Below are 24,327 nucleotides of genomic sequence, written 5' to 3' on the forward strand. Positions count from 1 at the left end.
CCTGTATGTTATCTGCTAGGGAGTCTTGATGAATGTTTCCCTACCAGGTGCCTGTCCTCCCAGCAAGATGGAGAGCAAATCCCATAGGGGAGAGCAATATGCAGAATTTGCAGATGTTGCATGGATGAGTGAGGTTGGGGGTTGCAGACGTCAGACTTCTGGCAAGGGCAATGAGAAAGCACTCGTGTGCAGACTTGTTTCTGCCCAAGGGTGGGAAGCATGTGGGTATAAAGTTTGCTGCTGCCTAGGGCTGACCCTGGACGTCTGGCTAATTAAGCAGCCTTAAATCTCTTAAATCCTCATGATGAGTTTGTCTTCAGTGCTCTGCCGTATCCTTGCTGCAGATAGGCATCCTAGCCAATCCGGTTTTTTCCTTTGCCTCCAGTGAGTGTCTCTTCGTATGTGGAAATGATCCTCTGCGAGGGCCCTGTCTGTGCAATCAACCTTATTGAGCTGCCTGAATCTATACATTAATTGCGTGTTCTTTCCAAACCACAGCCACGCGCCATTCCTGGTCAAGGGCTTTCCAAGTGTTTTGGTGCTGGTGATGAAAGAATAGAGGGACACTTGCCTATACTTCTGTGCAGTTGAAATGGGAGAGAAAAAGAAAGTCCTGGTTTAAAGTAGGGCTTCTCTTGGCTCTTCTGGAGTATCTGCAACTGCAGCTAGAAGAACTTCCAGCTGGCTCAAAGGGTGGTTGGTTTTATCTTGGATGGCAGCACCAAGGTTACAAGCGGCTTCCTTGCTGTTCATGGTCTGACTGCCAGCCACAGAGCTGTGGGAAGGAAGAGGACTTTTTCTTCTCTCACTTGGAGCCTGAGGTACCTCCCTGTTTTCTGGAGCTGGGTAGGGAAGAATCAAACTGTGAATTCAGTGTTGATATGCATTGAATTACAGTAGCCCTTGGAGGCCTTAATCAAGTCTGCATGCAGCACAGTGCAGCTCTGTACGGTGATGTAAGCTCTGCTCCAAGGAATGATCAAATTTAGCTTCACTAGAGAAAAAAACTAGCACGACTCTGCTTCATTTCCCATCTCGGCCACAAAATGGGCTTCTGGCAGAGCTGGGACTTTGAACTCAAGTCTCCCAGATCCCGGTCCGGTGCTATAATTGCAAAACCACCTGGACTTAAGGGGAAGAGGATTCATTCCATTCTCCCTTTCTTACTTCTTGTGAAGATGACACCCCATCTCTACTGCTGCCTCCTCTCCCATTGGGAGAAAGGAGTACAGGGGAAGGTGGGTGCTCTTGGTGGTTGTGATGGTCAGGCAGTCTTTCACTGTGGTGAGCTCCCACGTGATTTCTTTAGAACTGAGCTGAACAGAGTTTACTGGAGGGACCGTTGTCTGGTTGAGCCCAGTTCTAACACTAAAACTCCCAGTTGGACTAAGCTGAGGATCTTCCACTGGGGCTTTGCATCAGTCAGATCCTCAGTGAGCTGGAGGGCAACAGAAGTGTCCCACATCTGAGCTGTTCACAGTGGGGCAGCTTTCTAACTCCTTGTGTCTGGAGTCTTCTGTCCAGACTGAGTCCCAAGACACCCTGGAGGCCTTGCTTTGTTTGGAGTACCTCTTCCCTGTGCTGCGCCTGTTCACTGCCCTCACGGGTCTGCAGATGTCAGGAGGGTGGCTTGTCCAGATGACTCCTCCATCCGTCTTGGCCTTCCCAAAGACTAGGACCAGAACTAGCTCTGTGCTTCACCCGTAGTGCTTCCCTTCCCTCCTAACATCCACTGCAAGCTTTTACTACCACGCTGTTCTGTGCACGGCTCACCCCCAGACCATCCTCCAGCTTCTCTCCCTGCAGTGGAGCCGGGCAGGGCACCCTGCCCGGGGCGTGTGCTCTCTGCACAGAGGTTGGAGTCTTGTTTGCTAAGCTGACTGTGAGAACCTTTCCTATGATTCCATGACAGCTGTTTGCCTCAAAGTCTTTTCCTTTTGAAGAGCCCCTGAGAAATGAGGCTAGCTCTTATCTAGCAGACACCTTCTGCTTTAGAAGCACCCATGCTAGCAAGCTGACTGTCTCTGTCATCACCTTTTTGTTCCACACCTGCAGGAAAACACTGCTTGCCTAGGGCCCAGGTGTTCCCAGGCACCTGCCCTAACACCAGCCATCAACTCCCCATCAGGAATAGCTCCATGTAGATGAGCAGTCCTCCTACAGGTGAGGATCCTGGGAGAGGCTGGGGTGGCTTGATCCTAATATGGAGAGATGCCTGGAGCTGGATTGTGGTTGAAAAAGCAACCGCCTAGCTCAGGGGTGGGCAAAAATGTGGCCCGGGGGCCGGATGTGGCCCACCAGGCCCTTTTATCCGGCCCGCGGGGCCCCTAAAAAATTTAGAACTTAATATTTATCTGCCCTAGGCTGCCTGTCATGCGGCCCTCGATGGCTTGCCAAAACTCAGTAAGTGGCCCTCTGCCCAAAATAATTGCCCGCCCCTGGCCTAGCTGGATGGAGTGTACTGGTGCCATGTGCTGCAGCAAGAGCATTCGGACTATTAGTGAGGCATGTTACAGAGCTGGAAAGGTGGAGAGGAGGAGCCCCTGTACAGTGGACTTTGCCTTCCTTCCACACCCTTATGTCATCTGTCTTCTGGAAACTTGCATCACCCTTGGTGCCAGCCTCAGGGAAGGCTCTTGTGTTCATGAACCAGCCTGCATGCTCAGTTAGGTCCGTGCTTTCAGTGTAAGGAAGCAGTGAGACAGGACCTTATCCAGTGCATTTAAATGGGACAAGGGAATTACAAGTTCTTCCAAACATTTTCCATCCTATTTCTCTCACTGAAAGAACCTCAGGGAAAGTGCAGCCCTCTCTCCTGGGCAAGCTGCAAGACCACACTCCAGCTAGGAAATGCCTTCACAGCAAGCTTTGCATGCAACCTCATTCCACTTCTGTATTGGTTTCACTTGCCTTGTTTAAAGGCTGTTACTTTACAACCCCATGGCACTTTCTATATGCAGAACTTGAAGACTTAATGAGAGCATTACTACGCAAAGCCTTATCTGGGGTAGATGACTCTTGGCATCTGCTGCTTCCTCTGTAGAATGAGTCACAGAGGAAGTGATTCGCCTGAGGTTACATACCAGTGCAAGAGCTGGGGAGAAGGTCGTCTGCAGGCTTTGGTTATACCCTAACAAGGCTGTTCTTCTCCCCGAACTCTGGCAACATGTCACTCTGCTAGTAGCATATGCTATGCAACGTACAGGATGTGCAATATGGGCATGCTAGCATTGTTGGAACAATCTGAATGTCAGGAATTTCCTGCCTCTCAAGTGGAATCTGAGGCATTTGATGTTTAAATGCTGAACAAAGACCGTGTAACCCATAATCAACCCCCTTTAGGGTGTGGTGTGCTCCAAGAAGGGTGGGAATTGTAATCCTGCTGGGCTGGACTCTAAAGTGGCAACACAATGGTAGTCAGATGATTAAATCTGAGAGGTGAGGGAGGGGAAGCAAGGCACAGAAGGGGGAAACAGGCTGCCTAGGCTCATGTGACAGGCCAGTGGTAGAGCCAAGAATAGAACCCAGGTCTCGTGATTTGAGGTTCAGGGGACGAGGCTACCTGTGCCATGGCATTCATGCTGGAGTCAAAGGGGCCTTCCCTTTATATGCACCCTATATACTGTCCAGGGACCAGAATAGCTGGAAGCAAATGGTTGCATCTCTTTGGAGAGTCTGTGATTAGCAGCTCCTGGAGGGGGGGTATGTATTAAAACAGCCTCATTTTGCACAGCTGGCTGCTGAACACGTTGCAGTTTCTCAGGAGAAAGACTGTGCCCTATGCACAGGAAATGGATGCTGGTCCCCAACGGGCTGTTTTGTGAATGGTATAGGGAAATCTGTATGCCAGTGCTTCTGCATGGACTTGTCCATCCTGAACCTGGTGCTTGGGCAGGGATCACGTCCACCCTATTTGGGCACATTGGCTGCCTATATATGTGCTCAGAGGTTGCGGGGGAGGAGGGGCATTTTAATTAGAGTGGCTCCCAGACAGATACTCTAATTTAAACCCTTCACCATCACGTGTATTAAGCCCCTGCACATTTAAAAATGACTGCAGGATGCTTTATCTAAACCTCATTTGACGAGGTTTAGATAAAGTGCTCCTTGGCCATTTTAAAACTCGCAGGGGCTTAATACATGTGATGCTGCGGCGACACTGGAGTCTTCTAATTAAAACAGAGAACAGACTCGATTAATTGAGTCCGCTCCCATGTTTTCTAATTAGAAGGCCAACATGCATGTGTATGGGCAGTTTAAGTGTGTATTGAGCACAGGGAGGGTGGGGAGGGACCAACAACATCCAAAGTCTCTAACTTCCACAGGGACATGACGGGGTCCTAATGTGGACTGTGCCTGGGATTTTTAAAATGAGCCAAGGAGGCTTTGTTACTCAAATCTCACTGAGTTCCTTCAGGCCACACTGACAAATCCCTTCCTAGAAACACTGACTAATAGTGATAGCTGATGACGAGCAGGGAGACTCTGTTACGTGTCTTCCGTAAATGAGCTGCTGACATCTGCTGAACTGCCAAATTTAGAGAAGGGACAAAAAGTGCAATAGGTGCCTTGGCTGAGAGACATGATTAGTGCATTCAGACCCTGCCTTCAAGTCCACGAGAGATTTTTTTTCTCTCTCTAGGTCTCCAGTTAAACACAGTGCCTGCTTTCTTCTGTTGAGTGATCCAACACTGAGTGGTGGGACACTAGGGACAAACTTGATATGGACCCTGAACTTACCAGGAATAAACGCAGCCAAGGTCTAATGTTCAGTTTCATTTTGCAACATCAGAGCCGTAATGATAGTGTCTGCCGTTCCTTCTCCCTGGCAGAAGCCCTTATCATAGAAAAATAGGTTTGGAAGGGATGTCAGAGGGTCATCAACTCCAACCCCCTTGCTCAAGGCAGGATCACTGCTGTTTTGCACTTTAAAAAACTTCTAATACCTAGAGAGATTGTGAAATCCCTGTAAATCTGCTTCAGGGCTTAATCACCCTCCAAGTTAGAATGCCCTTCATAATATCTAACCTCATCTCCCTTGCTGCAGTTTAAGGCCATTACTTCATGTCTGTGGACATAGAACGAGAAGGTGATGGCAGATCCAGGAAAGCTTAATTTGCATGAATAAGTGCAACTTCCATGGCAGAGACCTTAGTCACGGGGTGGGCAACAGATGGCTATTATGAGAATCCTGGAAAGGCAGGAAGCTTACCATGGTTCCTCTATTTGGAAAGGAAGCACGGGATGTGTGACATCTAATGTAAGGTTAGCTGGCAACAAATAAATGTGAATTAGGGGGAGGTGTTTCCTTTAATAAAAGGAGCATTGGTGTAGCTGAGAATTGGGTCCAATGGGCACGTCTACACGTTCATTAATGCGCACTAGTTACTTTGCATTTAGTTAAGTACTTGCTTAATGAAATACTAACTAAATGTGCAGTAACTACAATTTGCGCTGGGTGCATGGTTTTTTTAGTGACGCTTACTACGCAGTAGCTTAATACTACTGTGCAGTAGCATATTAGCACGGTTTTCACCCAGCACACTGCTGCAGTGTTATTAGGCTGTTGCGCATTAAGTGTCTTGTGTAGACCTGCCTGGTATATTCAAGATTAATGGCACTGGCATGCTAGAAAAGTATGTTCTTGCTGGTAGAACCTGCTCCTCGGGGTGTTCTGGTGCCAGAGGATGTGAGTGTGTTGCAGACCTGACTGCAGAGATTGTGTGCATGTGTGTATGTGTTAACTATTTAGTTTGTGGTGTTGGCCAAGGCAATAGCTGGCCCCCTGGCACTTTGAACTATGTGGTGTTCTTTAAAGAAGATGAAGGTAGTGTGTGTTTCTCCCTGTGTAATTCTAACAAGAGATGGACAAAAGCAGGTGTGTGGTTCTCCCTGGCCAAATACACCGTAACATCCCTGGGGCCAACAGATACTTGACAGTTGGTATCAGGTGGCCTCTTAGGATTGTCTGAAACTTCATGATTGTGTCAGGGATATAATGCGGATTTCTGTGCTCTAAGAGCAGAAACCCTGCCAAGAGAGCCCATGAGAAATATTGCATTCCTACTGGGACCTAGGAGACCCAGCTGAGTGCAGTGCTTGTGTGTTAACAGACTGATTCCTTGATAGGAGAGATCCTTTGGTTCACTGCTCCCACGTGTGATGTGTCAAGTGCCCAGTGACTTTCTCCCTTGCCTGAGGAACATCCATGACCTTGTAACGTGAAAGACCATTAGAGTTTGTACCAGCAAATCTCTAGTTGAATCAAAGCTTCTGCAGCCGGTTATAGGAGCCTCTGCTGCATTCTCCTGTTCTGTATGTTGGCTTCTGACTCACTGCAGGGTCGGCTGCATGCTGGCTGGCTCCATCTTCTGGCAGTGGGCACTGGCATTGCTGGCACTGGGGACAGGGAATACATTTCAAGTGGCACTGCCCCCATGCTGGCCCTCACAGCTATGTTCCAGTTGCTTCACGTGTGCCCGTGACGGATTTGCATACATAGCAGGGGCAGGTGGAAGTGTGACTCACCTGGCCTGTGGCTGCTTGATTCAACATTACATGCTCTGCGCTTGCCCCGCCCAACGGGTAGCAGGTAGTGGTTAGAACTGTCCCACACTGTCACCGGCAAGGGCTGGGTCCAGGGCCAGCCTGGGAACATACCGACAAAATATGTTGGGAATCTCTGCCCCTCCCTTATAATGAGATGGACCCCTGTGGCAGGGAGGCCCTTATGGGCAGCACGTGAATAACATTTTGGTTTGCTCTGCAGCTGCTGCTCATGGGTACTGTATAGGATAGTGAAGGCTGGAGAAGTTACAAGTTGCCTCCCTTCAGATTGCTTCTTCCAGCCCTTCTAGGAAGGGGCTTGGAGACAACAGTGTGAAGGTGATGGGATTCAGCTTGGGGATTCAACTACAGGGATGTGGTGGTGGTGGGATTCCCAATGATCATTGCCCTAGGTGAGCTGGTCATGGCACAGGACAAAAGACCCATCTCTCGCCAGGCAAAATGAAATGACTCTTATCTGGCACGGGGATCTCTGGATTAGAAATGCCTGCAGAAAAGTAAATTGCAATTCATTGCCATTTAGGACCCTGCATTGTCCTAGCCCAGGCATACAGGACTTCTGCATAGGCCTAGCTTTCTTAAGCTCTGTAGACGGTGCAGTCAAATCAACAAGGCTCTACCATGGTGAGTGGGAGTTGGTTTTGCTAATTGGTGCCTAGTATGGGAGATGAAATGAGCAAAACTCCTACTGGAAAAAGAAACACACATACACAGTTTGTTTAATAACCCGTAGTTCATCTTAGCAATATGATTCCAGTAACCAAACTGATGGCCAGTGACTCGTGAAGAGTCAATGCTGCCAAACTGGTAGGGGTGCTTTTAGTGGGTTGAAATTCCTTCACAGCTGCAGGAAATGAGACATCTGCTTATTAATCTCCCACACACTAATGCTTGGATAGCTGGCTGGAGGAGTACGCCAAGCAGGTGGGGGATGGGGCTTCGATCACCCATGCTTGGAAGTCCCTGGATCTGTTCTTCTCAAGTTTGTGCTCTCGGATTAAACTTGATTTTTCTTTCCCTTTCAGAGAAAACAGCGAAGGTGCTAGGAGAATTCTGCCAGTTTTACAAAGACCAGTACGGAGTCGCGCTCTTCAACAGCGTCCGCTATGAAATCGAAGGCAATGGAGGGCCGCAGTCCCAGCTGCTCCACCGGAAGGTAGGGCTGCACCTCCTCAATAGCATTGGTTTGTCCTGGGATCCTTAGCTGATCTGTGCTCTTGTCCAAACACTGGGCTTGCATTACTGCAGACCCTCAAATGTAGAGATGAAGGTGGCCTGTAAAGCTGAACTTGGTCTGGAGTCCAAGGATGTTCAGTTCCAGGAGCTTTGCATAGGCCTAGATCTATTTTTGAGGCAGAGATGGTAATATGGGGTAGGAGGGCAAAGCCACTAGGTCTGTGTATTGTCACTGAGTGACTTGAAGGTAACCAGGACTTCAGTAACAATCCATTTATCAAGTGCAAAGCTAGAGAACTAGCTAGAGAACTAGGAATCCAGTGTAAGACTAGGGAGACTTGGATGGGGGGATAAAAGCTGGAGAGGAAAACTTTCCCTCCATAGTAAGGAAAAGAGACCAGCAGGGAAGCTCACCCTTCATAAAGCCTGTGCCTTTTCCCAAAGGCTTTACAGTCCAAGCAAAGGAGCAGAGCTTGAAACCCACTTGTCTGCCTGCAGGATGTGTGCAACTGGGGAAGCTGTCAGTCCAGCTGGGAACAGAGGAGGGTTTGGGGCTCTTTCTGGGAGAACCAGATATGCAGACTCCAGAGTCTGTGTGACTATTCCAAGCAGAGTCTGTGTGACTTAATGGCAGCTTTGAAACGTGATTCATTCATTCCTACATAGCCAGAAAGGGAGGAAGCTGTCTCCCTGGAGAGCGGGACACAAAGCTTGGATACAATGCCTACCTTGGCATCTGGATTCAGAGGCTGAAGAGCCCACGTGCGTCTGAACTCTGTGGATGAAAGAATATGAGCACCTGCCTGAAGGGCCCCTGGATAATGCTACTGGGAGGGAGCAATATATAGATAAAGCAGGCTTAGAGGAGAGAACTTCCTGTGCATGCACATTGTGGTTTTGTTGGATTTACCTGTAGATGGGCTCCAATGCTGAGTGTCCAGGTGCATGCTTCCTGCAGCATTGGGGTATTGGGAAGACCTTGTATGCAGCAGGATTCAGAGATCTCCCACACCATGTAACAGTTACCATGAATATGCAGGGTTGGGGACGTGGCCCTGGCTAAGAGACTGTGGGAAGAAGAGGAAATGTTGTTTCAGGGCCCATGCCAGTCTCTCACTAGGAGTTAGGAGAAGTTGGGATGTTTGTGATAATTTTGCCACAGTCTGCCTGCTGTGGGTTTAGTAAATGTACCTCTGCATCCAGTTCTGCCCCCCTCAGAGGCAGGATACTGGACCAGATGACCTTGGATCAAACCCAGCCTAGCTATTTATCTGTTCAGAGCTGGTCTTTCCACCCATTCTCTCCTGCCCACTCCCTGAAAAACAGTCTGATAGGATCTGACTCTTCTTCTTCCCTTATATACTTCATTTCCCACTCTACACATCGTTCACGTGGCAGAGCCACACTCCTGCTTTATTGTTGACGCTTGCCAGGTCCTTATCCTGGGTGTGCAGGTGTGCTGCTCACATGAGGTCAGCAGTTGGTGGTGCATCAACACAGTCACATATTGGACTGTCCTTTAAGCCAGTCTCATGGAGTATGGCATTAAAGCGTCCAGCTCCATAGTGAATCCTGTTTAGTTTAATCCATAAATTGTGGTGGAGCTCATACTCGAGTGGATAGGGTGTTGGGTTGCTTATAAAGCGCTTGAGGCGTATCTGACTGGAGATGCAGGAAAGGCAGGAGAGAAAAGGCTAGTTGCTCGAAGCAGGAAATTCAGAATGTTTCCCCTACTAGCTTTGAATTGTATCAATAACTAAAGGGTTAAGTTGGTCATCTCTCAGTGCAATGTTAGCCTTCTTTTTCCAATAAGGAGACAGTGGGTTAGGTAGATTTAGGCACAATCTGGGAATGCATTGCTGCAGCATTCGAATTGCTTGAGATGGGGGATTGGTTGATGGCTCTTCTGACTTCCTGTCCTGCTCTGCGTAACCCCTTGCATTGGCTTTTGTGGGGCATCTTTGTTGCTTGCAGAAAAACCTTGCTGTGGTTGCCTTCTCATCCATACACAATTTCTGAGACATGGGATGTGTATTGTAGTGTCTGTGGTTACCAGTTGTGGGGCCTCACAATAAACACAACTATTCCCTGTTCCCCCCCCTCCTCCTTCCTTCTGAGAAGATGGATCACTGGTTCTGCAGAGGTTGCGCAGATGGAGTAAGTGGTTAGCAGCCTTCCATCTCAGAGACTAGGGGCCCCATCTCTTATGCCTCATAAGTGACCATGAGAAAGGAGGTTGGGGAAGGGGGGATTCTCTAGCCTGTCTTGACATCCAGTGGTATTTATTACTCACGGATACTGGTGTCTTCCTCCTCCTTGGCTTTTGGCCAAGACACAACCTGAATGCTGTCTAAACCTCTGGGTAGGTTGATATTTTGTTTCCATGCCAGTGGGTATCTTTCAGTGGGGGAGGGAAGCACCTGGGTTTCAGTTCTTTACCAGTTCAGTAGCACTGCTTATCCTGTTCGCAGCTCAGACGTGCCCTCGCTGCAGAAGAAGAGCGTGTCAGCATCGACCATAAACAAAACCAGCGACAGGAAATCCCAAGCTGCATGGTCGGAAGCCGTTAGTTAGAAGAGAGGAGGGAGATTGCTCCTTTTTGGCCTATAATTAGCTTGGAACGGATTAGCTTTGATTTTTGTCAAGTGTTGGGAAGCAAGCATCCATGCTACACTTGTTGTTGCCTGACTCTCTTTTCTTTTACTCTCAGGAAATAAAACAAACCCTCATATTAAGTGTTTAGAAGTAGAGATTCATAAATGAAATCTCATTGGATAATATTATTTGATTATAGCGTTTAGTTCATACTTGCCAGATTTAATTAGCAGCAAGAACAGGCACCTCTTTCTTTTCCCTCTGTAAATTTAATTTACTGTTGCCCATGGGGAGTTCTCTAATGGTCAGAAACATAAAAAATGTGATCATCCCAGAAGTGGAAACACAGAAATGTGACTAAGGATGAGTAAGTATGAAGATATTGCACAACTGTGGAGGGAAGAAATCAGAAAGGCTAAGGCACAGAATGAGTTACAGTTGGCAAGAGACACACCAGACAATAAGAAAAGATTGTATAAATACACTGGGAGTAATAGAAGAGACATGGGGCCTTTGATTATTGGGAAAAGGGAGCAAATAGCAGAACAAAGGAAGCTGAAGTATTCAGTGCCTCTTTTTTTGTTTCAGCTTCCACGCAAATGTTGTAATTGGTGTGCGTGCATGTGCGTGTGTCTGCATGTGTGCATTTAACAAGGAAATAAAAGCCCAATCCAGAATGGGGGGAAAACTCAGGCTTTAAGCAATATTTGGCTGTATTGAAGTTAGCAAGGCCTGGTAAAATTCTCAGTGGTGTTCGTACAGAATGACCTGAAGGAATATCAGCACTATCAGCAGTATATCTTCAAGAACTTCTGAAGGGTGGAGGTGGTTGCAGATAACTTGAAAGGCAAACATAGTGCTTAGCTCTATAAGAGGGAAAAATGGAGGGCCCAGGGCACTCCAGAGCAGTCGGCCTAACTTCAGTACTCAGAAGATACTAGAACGAACTATTAATTCATGTGTATGCAGTCAAAGGACAGTAAATTAATAAGAAACAGCCAGGAGTAAATCTAATGTTATCCTTTGACAGGGTCTAGTTGGTAATAGGGAAGAAATAGATGCAATTAAGTCTTGACCTTTAAAAGGCTTTGGACACTGTCCCACATGGCATTCTCCATAAGTAGGGGAATACAGGGAGTTCATCTAGACCAGCAGAGTCAAACTGGTTTGCACCCCCTTCTCCGTCCTTCTCAGCTGGATCTGAAAAAGGTAGACAAACTTGAGAGAGTTCAGAGGAGAAAAATAAGAATGATAAGAGGCTTAGAAAATATGACTCATTTTGAAGATTGCAAGATTGAGTTTATTTCTTCTAGTCACGCAGACTGAGGGAGGTCCTACATCTTCAGAGATATAAGGCTGAAATAGAGGGAGGTGATCAATATTTCTGCATGGCTGTAGGGGATAGCATGGGAAGTAATGGGCTTAATTTACACTGAGGAAATCTATGTTGGGTGTTAGAAATCTTTTCTAACTCATGAAGCAGTAAGGGGTAATAAAATTGTTTTGTGGGGTGTCTCATGGGTGGATTTTTTCCTGCTTCTCTAGATGTTCAACTAGTGCTCTTGGCTTTTGTTGTCTCACAGTTGCAACATATAAGAGTCACGTTCTCTGCTCCAGACTGGAAAGAGCTTGAGTAGCCTCCATAGTTGCTGCTTTTTCAGCTCTCCAGCTACTGCGTCTTCTTATCTCCTTTTCCCTGGCCTATTCCTCCTAAATCCTTCTGTCTCTCTCTGCTCTTGTTACTTAGCTCTATAATTGAGTAATTTAGATAATTCTATAATGGCCTTGGAGGCACAATTTAATTGGAAAAGATTTTTAAAAGTGTTGGTCAATCTTCCTCCATAGCCAAATGTAGACAGGTTTTCTTCTGCAGAGCTGTCTGTCTGTCCTGATAGGGTTAGACAGGTCAATAGATCAGCTTGGCAGGTTGTACCTTTCCAGGTGAATACAGGCACATAGGAAGATATGCTTAATATAGAGCAGTAGCTTAAATGCATGCACAAACAGTTATGAATACAGCTACTGGCATAAAAGCAGGCCCTGAGGTCTTGACTTTTGTTCCAGCACTCTTCTCCTCCAAGAGCTGGATCTCATGTGCAGTCTAGCTCTGGACCCTATGTGAATTAAATCGTTTGAATGCTCCATATCCATCACCCAACTGTTTGGCTTCATCCTTTCATGCCTTAAAGCGAGGCTTTCCGAGCATAAATGGCAGTTACTGGAGAGGAAGGGAGCTCAGCAATTATGCCAAGCAAATCCAGCATTCTTCGCATGAGACGGGCTCCCTATAGCAGTATCTACACTAATGCATTTCCCTAATGCTTCTGCCATGGCTGTGGCCAATGATGGGGATGCTGGTATAGACAAGGTTTCTTCACCATTACTTACTTATACTCTACATCTTTGGAACTCTCCAGGCCACAAAATATCACTATGTGCTTGTACCACATTGATCTTGGTACATATTTGAGTCCATAACAGTAGATGACCCTGATGACAGCTGCCACAGCCCTGTTCATGCTCTTGGTCCCACTGTTGAGATCCAAGGAGGAATCCTTGCAAACTCTGGGTCAGGTTTTGCTCTTGTTTCCAGCTAATCCTGAAACTCCACTGAAGTCTTTGGAGTTTTGCTAGTGAAATCAGCCGAGTGTCTTGTAAGCGCACAGTACTAAATGCACATTGCTGTAATGCAGTAGGTTTTGATCTGTGGTCCACGGACCCCTGGGGGTCCACAGACTATGTCCAAGGGATCTGTGAAAGATGACTATGATCAGTCAAAAGTATATGAATACCCACACTGTCAATTCATAGGGGTCTGCAGCTCTCTTAAAAACATTTTAGGGGTCTGTCTGCAAATGAACAAAGGTTGAAAACCACTGCTCTGATGTACCCTGCTGGAGTGGAGGGCAGCCAACATACTTCAAACACTCTTAGGGAGTAGGAAAGTCTCACCGTGATCACTCAGAAGTTCCCATAACACTTTCCTTAATAGCAGGGGTTTGCCTCAATCCAGAATACAATATGCCAGACCTACGCATAAACTGCCTGGTATGTATAACTTTGGGACTCCATCACAGCATGGGTGTGCACTAGTGAGTGGTGTGGGTAAGTGTTAGTCCAGTCAATGGGTGTGTGAAGCAAAATAAACCAGGGATGAATGATGCCCCTGTGAAGAATGAAGCCCTAGTGTCCACAACAAGAGCTTTATTTCAACACTGGGTGTCTGAAGGAGGCGCTGATGCATGGAGTGCCTCTTAAAGGGCGCCTGTGTCATAAAACCCAGCCAGCCGCCAAGGAGTGTATGAGAAATGGGAGTGAGTCACTGAGGTCAGGGACACAGTGCCACTTTAAAGTGAGATTATATAAATAGGACATTCCACTGCTGAGCTGCTTCAGGAAATTCATTTTGTTCCTCATTGCTGCAGGGCCGTAGAACCTCCTGCAGCCTGGCTTGGCTTGGGGTAATTAGCAGGGATCGCTGGCTGGCCGGGACCAATTCTTGGCCTGATCCTGAGTGGTCCTGAGCATCTGTCCTCCCTAGCAATGCCAGGTGCAGGGAGATCAAACATATACATTCCTCTTCAGCCCTCCCAAGACTTGTAACAGGGCATGGTTAACTCCGGTCTAAGTACTGGCAGAGCACTGGAATAGGAGCTAAATGTTTGCAGCTTATGGACATTTTATGTAGCGATTGGTGTGTTTGCATGCTGACCTCCCTTGAAAATCTGACTGCTACTGGTGGGGTGGGGACCCATGGAAATGTGGCCTCCTGTGTTTTTGCATAGGTTTTCTTCTTCAAACAAAAAACTTGCTGCTGTCACTCAGCTGGTGACTGCCTGATCCTGATGCAGCACTGCAAAGTGAGAGCTGGGAGCCATCCAGGAAGCAAGCAGCTCTGGGGCAGCAACAAGCTTCCATCCTTCCTGCGAGGCACCTGAAGGAGGAATTTGCCTTTCCTTGCTGTTTTGCTCAAAACCGGCCTTTGATGTCCATGTCCGGGCAGCCTGCCAGAACAATGGTATCCCGGCTAAGGAGGCCCTGTGGATTTAAGTGTCTGTAGCATACAGCAAGGCCTTGCTGAATGGAAGTTGGGAGGAAGGGGGTGGAGGTTCAGAGCTTCTAAATTGCCTTTTAAGTATAGATTAAAGTCTGACAAGGTCTCCTGAGATTCAGCCTTGGGTTTTGACCAGCAACTCCTTGATTGTTTTCTTTGTGAGGACAGGAGAACCTAACAAGCAGACAGCATCTGCCTGAAACTCTACTTTGTCGAGAAAGGGTCAGGCATGTTTACCGAGTTACCAAGGTGGGGTAAGCTTTACCGAGTTACCAAGGTGGGGTAAGCTTTACCGAGTTACCAAGCTTATTGCTGCGGTTGAAGAATATCGGCATGAGGATCTAGGGCACGAGTTGAGCAGTTCTGAGAGAGGAGTCCTTGGAGGAGCCAAGCCTTTGGGGGAGAAGGTGTGAGTTGATCTGTTGCTTCTGTTCATGAAGACAATCTTCAGGGAAAGTGTGGCCAGATTGTGCCTAGTGTGGCCTGTGTTTCCAGAGCAGATTGAGAAAAGAAAGCAGCATTGCAACATGTGCAGTCAACATGGGTGGGAGAATTGCAATTCAGGCTCTGAAGAAGGTTTAATCTGGCTACCTTTAAATACTATTTTAAAGCTATGGCTACCAGCCCTTTTCTGGTCAAGGGCCATATCAACACATTCTCAGGAGTGCATATGTAATGTAAAATAGAAGATTGCAACTAGCTTACTCTTAGATACGCAGCAACATGGGGACAGTACAGGTCCTGCCATATACTGATCTGCCCTGTTCCCACAAGAATTTTCCTCTGCTGAAGGTAGTGCTTAGCAAGCCAAGTCCTACAGCAGGGGTTGGCTGGGGTTGTGGTGCCCTGGTCCCTTCCCTGCCATGTGCCCTGAGTTGCACGCGCAGCCACCGCCACCGAGCCAGTTCCCCGGGTGCCAGACCCTGGTGCAGCTGTTTGCAGCCTGCCTGCCACCTGCTGCAGCTGCCCAGAGCCCGGGATAGCTGTGGCAGGCAGCTGGGAGGCTGTAAACAGCTGCAGCAAGGTCTGTGGAGCCCTGGCAGGTCCGTGGCTGCACATGCACCTTAGGGTGCGCGGCGGGGAAGGCGCCTGGGGCAGCGCAACCCCGGCTGCTCCCCCACCATCTGCCCCAAGGTGCACGTGCACCCACCACAGCCATGGAGCCCAGTTGGGGCTCCAGAGCTTGGTGCAGCTGTTTGCCGAGTCCTGGCCGCCTGCCACAGCCGGCCTGAGCTCAGGGTAGCTGCTGCCTGCCTCAGAGCCCAGGCTGCTTGCAGCAGGGCTTGTAGCCTCCCTGCTGCGAGCAGCCCCTGCTCTGTGGCCAGTGGCAGCAGCCAAGAGCCTGGGCTGGCTGTGGCATGCTGAGCAAAATAGTGTTATATGCCATGCTCAGGAATGTGTGCCAGGGGTTGCCAACCCCTGTCCTACAGTGTCTTTGGGGCCTGCACCTTTAATAAAGATGACCAGGGCTGACCAGAGACTCCTAAATAAAAGGCGAGCTGACTGCCCTCTGCCCATGTCATGGTGAGTGGGATGAAACAAATGGAGCATGAGCTTCTTCTAGCGCAGGTGTAAGTGCTGAACTACTGGTCATTCCTCTAGCCACCGAACAGAGCATCACACCATGCAACCGCAGTGAGATCGATCCTCTCTGGCAGTAGCAGTGGAACGGGGACTTGAATTTCTGTTCTGCCTTAATCTTTGCTTCTGTCAAGAAAGCTAATCCACTTTTCTTTGCTGTTACCAGAGTCTGCCCATTGGGAATCCTAGTGGCACCTACCAAATCACGAGCTTTTATAGAAGACTGTAAGGGTCATAGATCTTCCTCTGGTAATGGTGGTGATGCTCAAAACTAGGCAAGGACCATCAAGAAATTTTTGGAAAAAATAATCTCTAGTTTGGAAACTTTAGAGTCTAAAGCAGATCAAACTGATGGATAAACATGGTGTTTTTTGCTGTGGTTTGTCCAGCTTAGTTGCTTGCTCTCTGCTCATAGAAATAATATCTCCTTGCTGTTTTCACACTCTCCCACAAAAGAGTTTCCCTCCTGGATGTGACCTTTCGTGTTCCCTTGCTACCTTTTTTTTTTTTGGTTTCACAACTGGCTGCCTCTGAGATGGGGAAGAACTGGATTTTCAGGGAGGGTATTTTAGGTTTACAGATTATAAGAGCTAAGGTATGGGGAAAGGTCTTGGAGGTTCTCTGTGAGCCTACAAATTCAGGGTCTAGGTGTCCACCCAATTCACTGAAAGGCATCTCACCCTGGCTTTGCACAAAATGTTTTCCTTTCTGCTTGCATCGAGAGAGCTGCTGCTCCAAATGACCTGTGCTTAAAGCTTATTGCTCCTGAAATGAGAGTGGTTCTGGCTTTGTGGGTCTCAATCAGCTGTTAGATTGTGTCGGGACTTTCAAAATCCTGCCAATGAGATGTAAACCATTGACTGCAGGATATGGCAGGCCTTTCACTGCATCATACATTGCCAAGAGTCAGAAATGAGCTGAGATACAGAGGGGCATCCACGTCCTGGTCTGTACTAGGACCTCCTGCTTAAATTCAACAGGGTTCATAGATTGTTATGCCTCTAACACAACCACGTTATCTCTGAAGCAGCAAGTCATAACCTGTTGATCAGAGCATGAGTCTGAAAGTCAGGGATTCCATCTTCTATTCCCATTTCTGCAATTTACTTAGTGTGACATGGAGCAAGCTGCTTTAGCAGTCTACAACTGGGAGATAGCACAGGGTACCCCCAGGTTGGGGGACAGTTCTTTTGAGATCCTTGATGCCACAAAGTACTTTTGGCCTCCTAAGCGATAGTGAATTCTTTGGACTATTCTTGCAACGCTGTAAACAAACAAGGCTTTCCAGGTCTCATTGCTAATATAAAACCAAAAAGAATGTGGGGTGTTCAGACCTTCCCCATCCCAAGCCCTCACACATGCTTTCTTATCCATCAGCCACCCTCTAACAGCCAGTTTTCAGGGCTAACTCCTTCCCTTCCTTCTTCCTTTGTGTTAGGGTATATATGATCTCATATCCCAAATGTTCACGTGATATAGCCAAAGGGCAGTGCACCTGCCTCCTGGAATAAGCCTGTGGGCAGGACCATGTTTATCCAGAAGGAGTAGGGTGCGGGAATTTGTCAAAAGTATAAGCCCAGGAGCCATTGGACAAGGTGTTGCGTGTACTTAAATGAGCTGCCCTACACCTGTATTCTGCCTAAAAGGCTTAGTACACATGAGCTATGCGTAATTATGGTAAACAAGAGCTGCAGGAGGGAGAACCTATTGCCTCCAGCTGCTTGTTAGCGTTGGCCACCAGTTGTTTTTTTACAGTTTAGCTTTGCAGCTGATCCTCCACCTTCTAGAATGTAAACTCTCAAAGTACTTAATTGCCTTGCTGTCTCCCTGATGAGGGACAAATTTCTGGACCAACAGACTAGCCATAGAATAACTTGCATTTATCTTGAGACTTTGAGTCCTTGGGATCCCAAAGCACTTAACCTATGCATGCACTTGAGGCTTCAGGAGAAGGGAACAGCAAAGAGGTGTTTGGCAATCTGAGTGGGGCCTCTTGGCCAAGAGGCCCAGCACCTTCTGGTACCAGTGATGGGATCTTAACTGACTGTACACACCAGGCAGGGCTAGTGGCTTAAACTACCAGGAGAGTGAGCTTCCCTGGATGTGAGCTCCTCAGGCCTAGATACACAAGGAAGTTGAGTGGGATAGCTGTTCTGATCCAATTCTTGCAAGACAAGCCCTTAGTTGTCTTGCATCACAGTTTGCATCTCTGGGACTTTCACAGTTTTGAAAGAATCAGTAAGTGGGTCCATATGGGATGGTGGTGGCATTGTTGTAGCCGTTCTAGGTCCACAGTGAGTTGCCATCACATAATAAGTACATTGAACTGGGGTCTATGTGTGTGAATAGCATGTAGAGTTCAAGGGTATTGATTTACTGACCTCAGATGGGCAATAACCTCTTGGAGCCCTAGTCTAAGGCAGCGGTCAGTAGGTGTTGACTGTGTAGCAGGGGTGGCCAATTATTTCAGCTGGAGGGCCGCTTAAAAAGTTTTGGTGAGCTGTTAAGGGCCAAGGGTAGCCCCGCTCCTTGGAGGTGCCCCGGCCCCTGGTCACTATCTTGGTGACCAGGCATCTCCGCCATCCCTGCCTTTGCCACGAGAAGTCCCTTCCCTTGCTCCTGGAAGTATTCCTTTTGGAAAGATGGTTTGCCATCTTGGAAAAAAAAACAAAAACAAGTTATATATTATAAATCAAACATCTACAATAACATATTTGAATTTTATTTCAAAAAATATTTTTATCCTGATTTGTGTGTTTGCATAGTGTACGTGGAGATGGTTGCATAATAGCTGAAAATGAAGTCTGCCTTGTATATTATGGGGGTGGGGTGTGAAGGGGTGGAGGGGGTATGGGTGCATGGGTAGGGGGTTTGTGGTGGTGCTGTGGGCATGAACGACGTGTGTCCCCCCGCAGAGGCTAGAGGGGCACGGCGACTGCTCACAGGCAGCGGTGGCTGTGGCAGGGGTGTGGCAGCAGCAAGAGGGGAGCTCCCGTAGGTAGCAGTGTCAGCGGCAAGGGGGGGGTGGTGAGCAGTGACTGTCCGCAGGCCCCACCAGCAGGGTCAGCGGTGCCTCTATCAGGGGATGCACCACCAATCTCATGGGGTGCACGTGCACCCGCATGTACCCCCTACGTGTGTGTAGGGTCTGGGGGGAATTGTGAGGGGGTATGTTTGTGGGGATGTATGGGTGGGTATGGGGCTGGTAGGGGGTTGTGGGGTATGTGGAGGGCAAGGTGGCTGGGGGTGTGGGTGTGGAATTTGCATAGGGGGGATATGGGTACATGTGTATGGTGGGCTGTGCATGTGGGACCCCCCCCCACAAACATGCCCCGCTCACACGCCACGCCCCCCGTTGTTCACAGCTCCTGCCGGCAGGGCCAGCAGCAGACAGGCCCTTGGGGTGTTCGGGACCCATGGCAGGCAGAGCCCGCTGGCAGCGAGGGGTCCTGCCCCAGCAAGCCCAAGGATTTCATAGATTTCATAGACATCAGGGCTGGAAGGGACCTCGGAAGATCATTGAGTCCAGCCCCCCGCCCAAAGGGCAGGAAGTCAGCTGGGGTCATAGGATCCCAGCAAGATAAGCATCCAGTTTCATCTTGAAGGTGTTCATGAATGTCAGTGGAAGAATGCAGCAGTTGAAAGCTTCACCAAAGCTGAAGCTCCCTGGGAATGCAGAAGATGACGGAAGTTGTCAGAGGCCTATAATGTGTCAGGGATGTACTTGGTAGCTGTGTCGGTCTGAAACAAAAAGGAATACAAAAATCTAGAACTCTTGGTTCCAAAATAATACCTTTTATTAGACCAACTGAGAAATCACAAAAAAATAATCTTTTTCTGCAAGCTTTCGGGCTCAAAGGTCCTTTATCAGGCTCTGGGAAAAGTATAGATGGTAACCACTAATGTTGTATTTCAGAGGCCTATAAAGCATTATTGAGTCTGGGGAGACTGGGGAGGAATTTGATAATAGTCTTCAAATACCTGCAGGGCATTTTATAGAGAGGATGAAGATGGGCTTTTCTCTGGCCATAAGGGAGAGGACTATGAACAACAGATTCAAGCTACAGCAGAGGAAATTTACATTGGAGATTAGGAGAAACTTTCTGACTATGAGGGTGGTGAAGCATTGGAACAGGCTATCTTGAGTAGTTGTAGAATCTCCAAGCTGGGAAATTTTCAAAAGCAGTTTGGGCAGACACTTGGCTGGTATGGTTTAGTGAGAGAGAATTCTGCCTTGGGCAGGGAGCTGGACTAGATGACCTCATGAGGTCCCTTCCAGCCCTACTTTCCTTTGATCCTAGAAAAAATGAAATAGATTTCAGCTGCTTTCACTTTGTACCTGGGACAAAGAGTAGTAGTGAAAAAGAAAACTAGTAGGTAATCTTATCCTTCCAATAGCAAATGTTTTTAATTGTTTTCAGTTAACTCAGGCAACGAAGGCTAACTATGAAACTTTCTGAGTGTCACACTCCATATAAAAATTAAACATGAAATATACATTGTTAACCTGGAGCAGATTCTGTTCCAAGATAAGATCCACAAGATGTGGTTGTATTTTCCACAGTGACCCAGAAAGCAGGTAGAGGGAAGGACAGCATGGGAAGAATGTGCTAATGCACACAGAAGTAATAGGTAGGCTAGTTATAGCTGCAGGTATACTTTGATTGCAATTCAGATAATTATTAACATTAGATTAAGTAAAAAATATCTGATTTTAGGTATGGGCAGTAGTGCAGCTACAGACAGACTGTTAAGGTCAGCATTAAGGTATTCAGAAGTGTAAGTTTGTAACGTGTGTGGATCTCTGCCAAGTCTCTCACACCTGCAAACATAAATATAACCTTTTCTTACCTCTCCCCAGTGTTTTCGCTCATTCTTTCTTCCCCCCAGTCAGTTTCCTCACCACCTGTGCCATCACCTTCTAGCCTAGTAACTCCCATCTGGTCATCCTGTATATTCTTAAACATGAACAATTATAAAAGTCAGCATTAATGGAGGGCAGGGGATCACCCTCACCCGGACTTCCCGGCCCTGTAGCGGGCATGGGCGTCCCATGGGACTGATGAAAGGATCACACATGGCTGGGCCACCAGCTCCATTGTGTGAGGCTCACATGCCTAAGCCCTGCGCCACTGGGGGAAGCCCTGCACGGTGAAGCTGGCAGTGCAGATCATGAAGTGCAGCTGGGGTGACAGGGAGAGGGGTGGAGCTGGCCTGGCTCCATGGCACAGAGGTCCCCACCTTTCCCCATGGCCTGCATGTGGCAGTGAGTGGGGCTGAGCCACTGGCTCCATCACGTGGGGCTCCCCACAGAGGCCTGCAAATCCCTGGGAGCCCCCTGCGATGGAGCCAGGCAGACCCCGTGTCCCCACCAGCCCAGGCTCTGTGCTTCTGCCGCCCCACCCTGGGCCCCCACCAGCCCTGGCCCCAAGGCACTGGTGCAGGTCCCACTGCTCCACTCCCCTACCCATGCCTACTGCCGCTATCACCATTTCCCTTCTGCTTCCCTATCTTCTCTCCCACCCACCTGCCTGCCATCGCCCTCCCCACAGCCCGCCTACCTATCGCCACTTCCCTGCCTGTGGGGCCAGAGTTAGCACTATCTGGTGGGTGAAGGTGGGAGCACAGTGTGTGCTGCCCCCACAGGAGTGAGCGGGGCACAGCCCGACTAGAGGACAGCAGGGGCAGCCCAGAGCTGGGCTGGATACAATGAATTGGTAAGCACCTGCCCATGGGCCAGATGAAATCACCTGGCGGGCCGGATCCAGCCCACAGGCTGTATTTTGCCTGCCCTTGCTGTGGAAGTTGGTGTTGGGACCGTTTTTAATCATAGATCCAAGGATAGGGTGGTGATCCAGGCTGGCCTTGATGAGCTTAGAAAGTTGGCGGATAAAAACCTGATGACATTCAATAAGGAAAAATGCAAGGCACTCCACTTCGCCGGGGTGGGGGGAAACCCTGCATCACACTTACAGGCTCAGCAGTGCTACTCTCGCTAGCACCACGGCCAAAAGGGACTTGGGGGTCACGACTGACCACAAGATGAACGTGAGCCACCAATGCGATGTTGCAGCCGGTAAAGCGACCAGAACTCTGGCTTGCATCCATAGATGCTTCTCAAAGCAAATCTCAGGATGTCATCCTCCCACTCTACTTGGCCTTGATGAGGCTGCAGCTGGAGTACTGCATCCAATTCTGGGCTTAGCAATTCAAGAAGGATATGGAGAAGCTTGTGAGAGTCCAGAGAAGAGCCGAGTGCATGCTCAGAGGGCAGGAGAACAGGCCTTATGAAGAGAAGCTGAGAGCCATGGGACTCTTCAGCCTGGAAAAGCATGGGCTCAAGGGTGACCTGGTGGTTGCCTATAAGTATATATGGGGTGTGCATCAGGATCTGGGGGAACACCTGTTCACCAGAGCGCCCCAAGGGGTGACAAGATCCAACGGTCACAAAATCCTCCAAGACCGTTTTAGGCTAGACGTGAGGAAAAACTTCTTTACTGTCCGAGCCCCCAAGGCTTGGAATAGACTGCCACCGGAGGTGGTGCAAGCACCTACTCTGGACTTCTAAGAAACGTTTGGACGCCTATCTAGTTGACTTTCTTCCCCTGGGGCAGGGGGCTGGACTCAATGATCTTCCGAGGTCCCTTCCAGCCCTAATGTCTATGAAATATCTGAAATATCCTGGGTAGAGTAGGAGGTGCCATGCGTGTCTGAAAGTGGAAATGAGCAAGGTGGAATTGTGAGTCCAGACAGGACTAGTTTCTCCTTTCCTCTTCCACATCATCCCTTAGCTTCTGCTTGATTCTGCTGAGACCCCCATCTCCTCTAACTATGAATAGCTGCCTTTATTAGATTCTTTTTGAAGGCCCTCGGTGGTTGTGGCTGGCAAGCTGTTGGTACCATTTTTTATGCTTGAGTGTTCCTGGCTGTGATAGGGTCAGCATTGGTTCCTCTTTTGTTGTTTCTTCTAAAAACTGGCAAATCTTTTGGACTGCCACTACTTCTCCACAGCCTTCTTGACTTTCTTTGAGTAGAGATGATCCAGAGGTGTGTAACAAACTTGATCAGCGTTGCAATGGAAGTTGCATGTCTCAGAGGACAAACTGAAGAAACTAGGTCTGTTTAGTTGAGATTAAAGGGGAACATGATCACAGTTTTCAAACATCTCAGAGATTGCCCTTTTACAGGAAGCCTCATCCATCAATCTCTTCAACAAAAGGGACTCTCTGGCTGTTGTCAGGCTTTGACCCAAGAGGCCTGGGGTGTCTGCTGTGAACGGATACTTTAGGGCTTAACACACCATACACGAATAACTCGTTTGCATCATGCCCCTGGAATGGCTCAAGGCTGTGCAGACTGCCTTTAGAGAGAAATTGGTTTATGGGGCTTATTTCAGGGTGGTGCTCCTAGCACAGATTGTGACATGCCACCCTGCTAGAGACACTTAATCCGGACTATTGAGATCTGCTTTATGATTTCTTATCCAGATGTGCATATGTGTGGGCTTTCGTAGCTTAACCCCAGTTGTTTCTTTACATTTTCAGTTTTTCTTACTAGTAACTCTTAACTAATACTCACCATCTCCTATCAAACTCTTTTTAACGCCTCTATCTTATTTTCCCTTGTTGTGGTTGTGGTGTAACTAGAATGGCATGGGGAATAAGCAAGAAGTAAAATTGGTGAGGTGAAGTAATATCTCTTTTTTGGCCCAATGGTGTAGCTGGAGAGATGCTGGACAGGCTTTTAGGTGTAAAATGTCCTTCCTTTGATCTAGTATTTTTGCTAGCATTTTTCTTACAGGTGCTTTGGGAAAACAGATGGGAGAACTGCATGATTCTTTTTTTTAAGGAACAAAACATCTATTTACAATCTGCATAAACACAGGATAATGATATAGAAGGAAGTGTTAATTAGAGACATGATCTAGCGGTTAGAACACAGGACAAAAAGGACACCTGGGTTCAGTTTCCAATTTTTCCTTAGACAATGGACAAATCACTTTAAAAAATGCTGTTAACTTACCAGTCACACTTCTGGATATTTGGTACCTAATGTTGGCCCAAGCAACGTAAAGAAATATGGGAAGAGGAACAGAGAAATTCTGTGTTGTGTGGTGGTTTGGAGGTTTGTGCACGTGCCAACAAGTTTTATGTTGCCTGTCACATCCCCAAAGTGTGTGTGCAGGCGTGTGCATGCACACACAGATGTCAAATGCCACCTATTTTTTTAAAAGTTAAATCACAAAATACAGAGGCAGACACAGGTGATGAACTGGTGTGAGATGAAAACAAGTAGAATCCAAGCTGGGGTCACTCATTTTAACTTCATTGCCCTCCAAGTGGTAGCTGAATGCT

The 24,327-nt window shown here is 48.0% G+C and overlaps 1 protein-coding gene across 1 annotated transcript in view; it reads left to right on the forward strand.

The window, feature by feature from the left end:
- Positions 1 to 6,943: 6,943 nt before the first annotated feature.
- The window catches only part of FAM129B (family with sequence similarity 129 member B), a 54,902-nt gene continuing 37,518 nt past the window's right edge, over positions 6,944 to 24,327 (forward strand). The window contains exons 1-2 of the mRNA XM_025212767.1: positions 6,944 to 6,959; positions 7,593 to 7,723. Of these exons, the coding sequence (XP_025068552.1) occupies positions 6,944 to 6,959; positions 7,593 to 7,723 (147 nt within the window). The remainder of the gene's footprint in view (positions 6,960 to 7,592; positions 7,724 to 24,327) is intronic.

Source organism: Alligator sinensis, unplaced genomic scaffold (genome assembly GCF_000455745.1).
Source record: "Alligator sinensis unplaced genomic scaffold, ASM45574v1 scaffold323_1, whole genome shotgun sequence".
NCBI lineage: Eukaryota > Metazoa > Chordata > Crocodylia > Alligatoridae > Alligator > Alligator sinensis.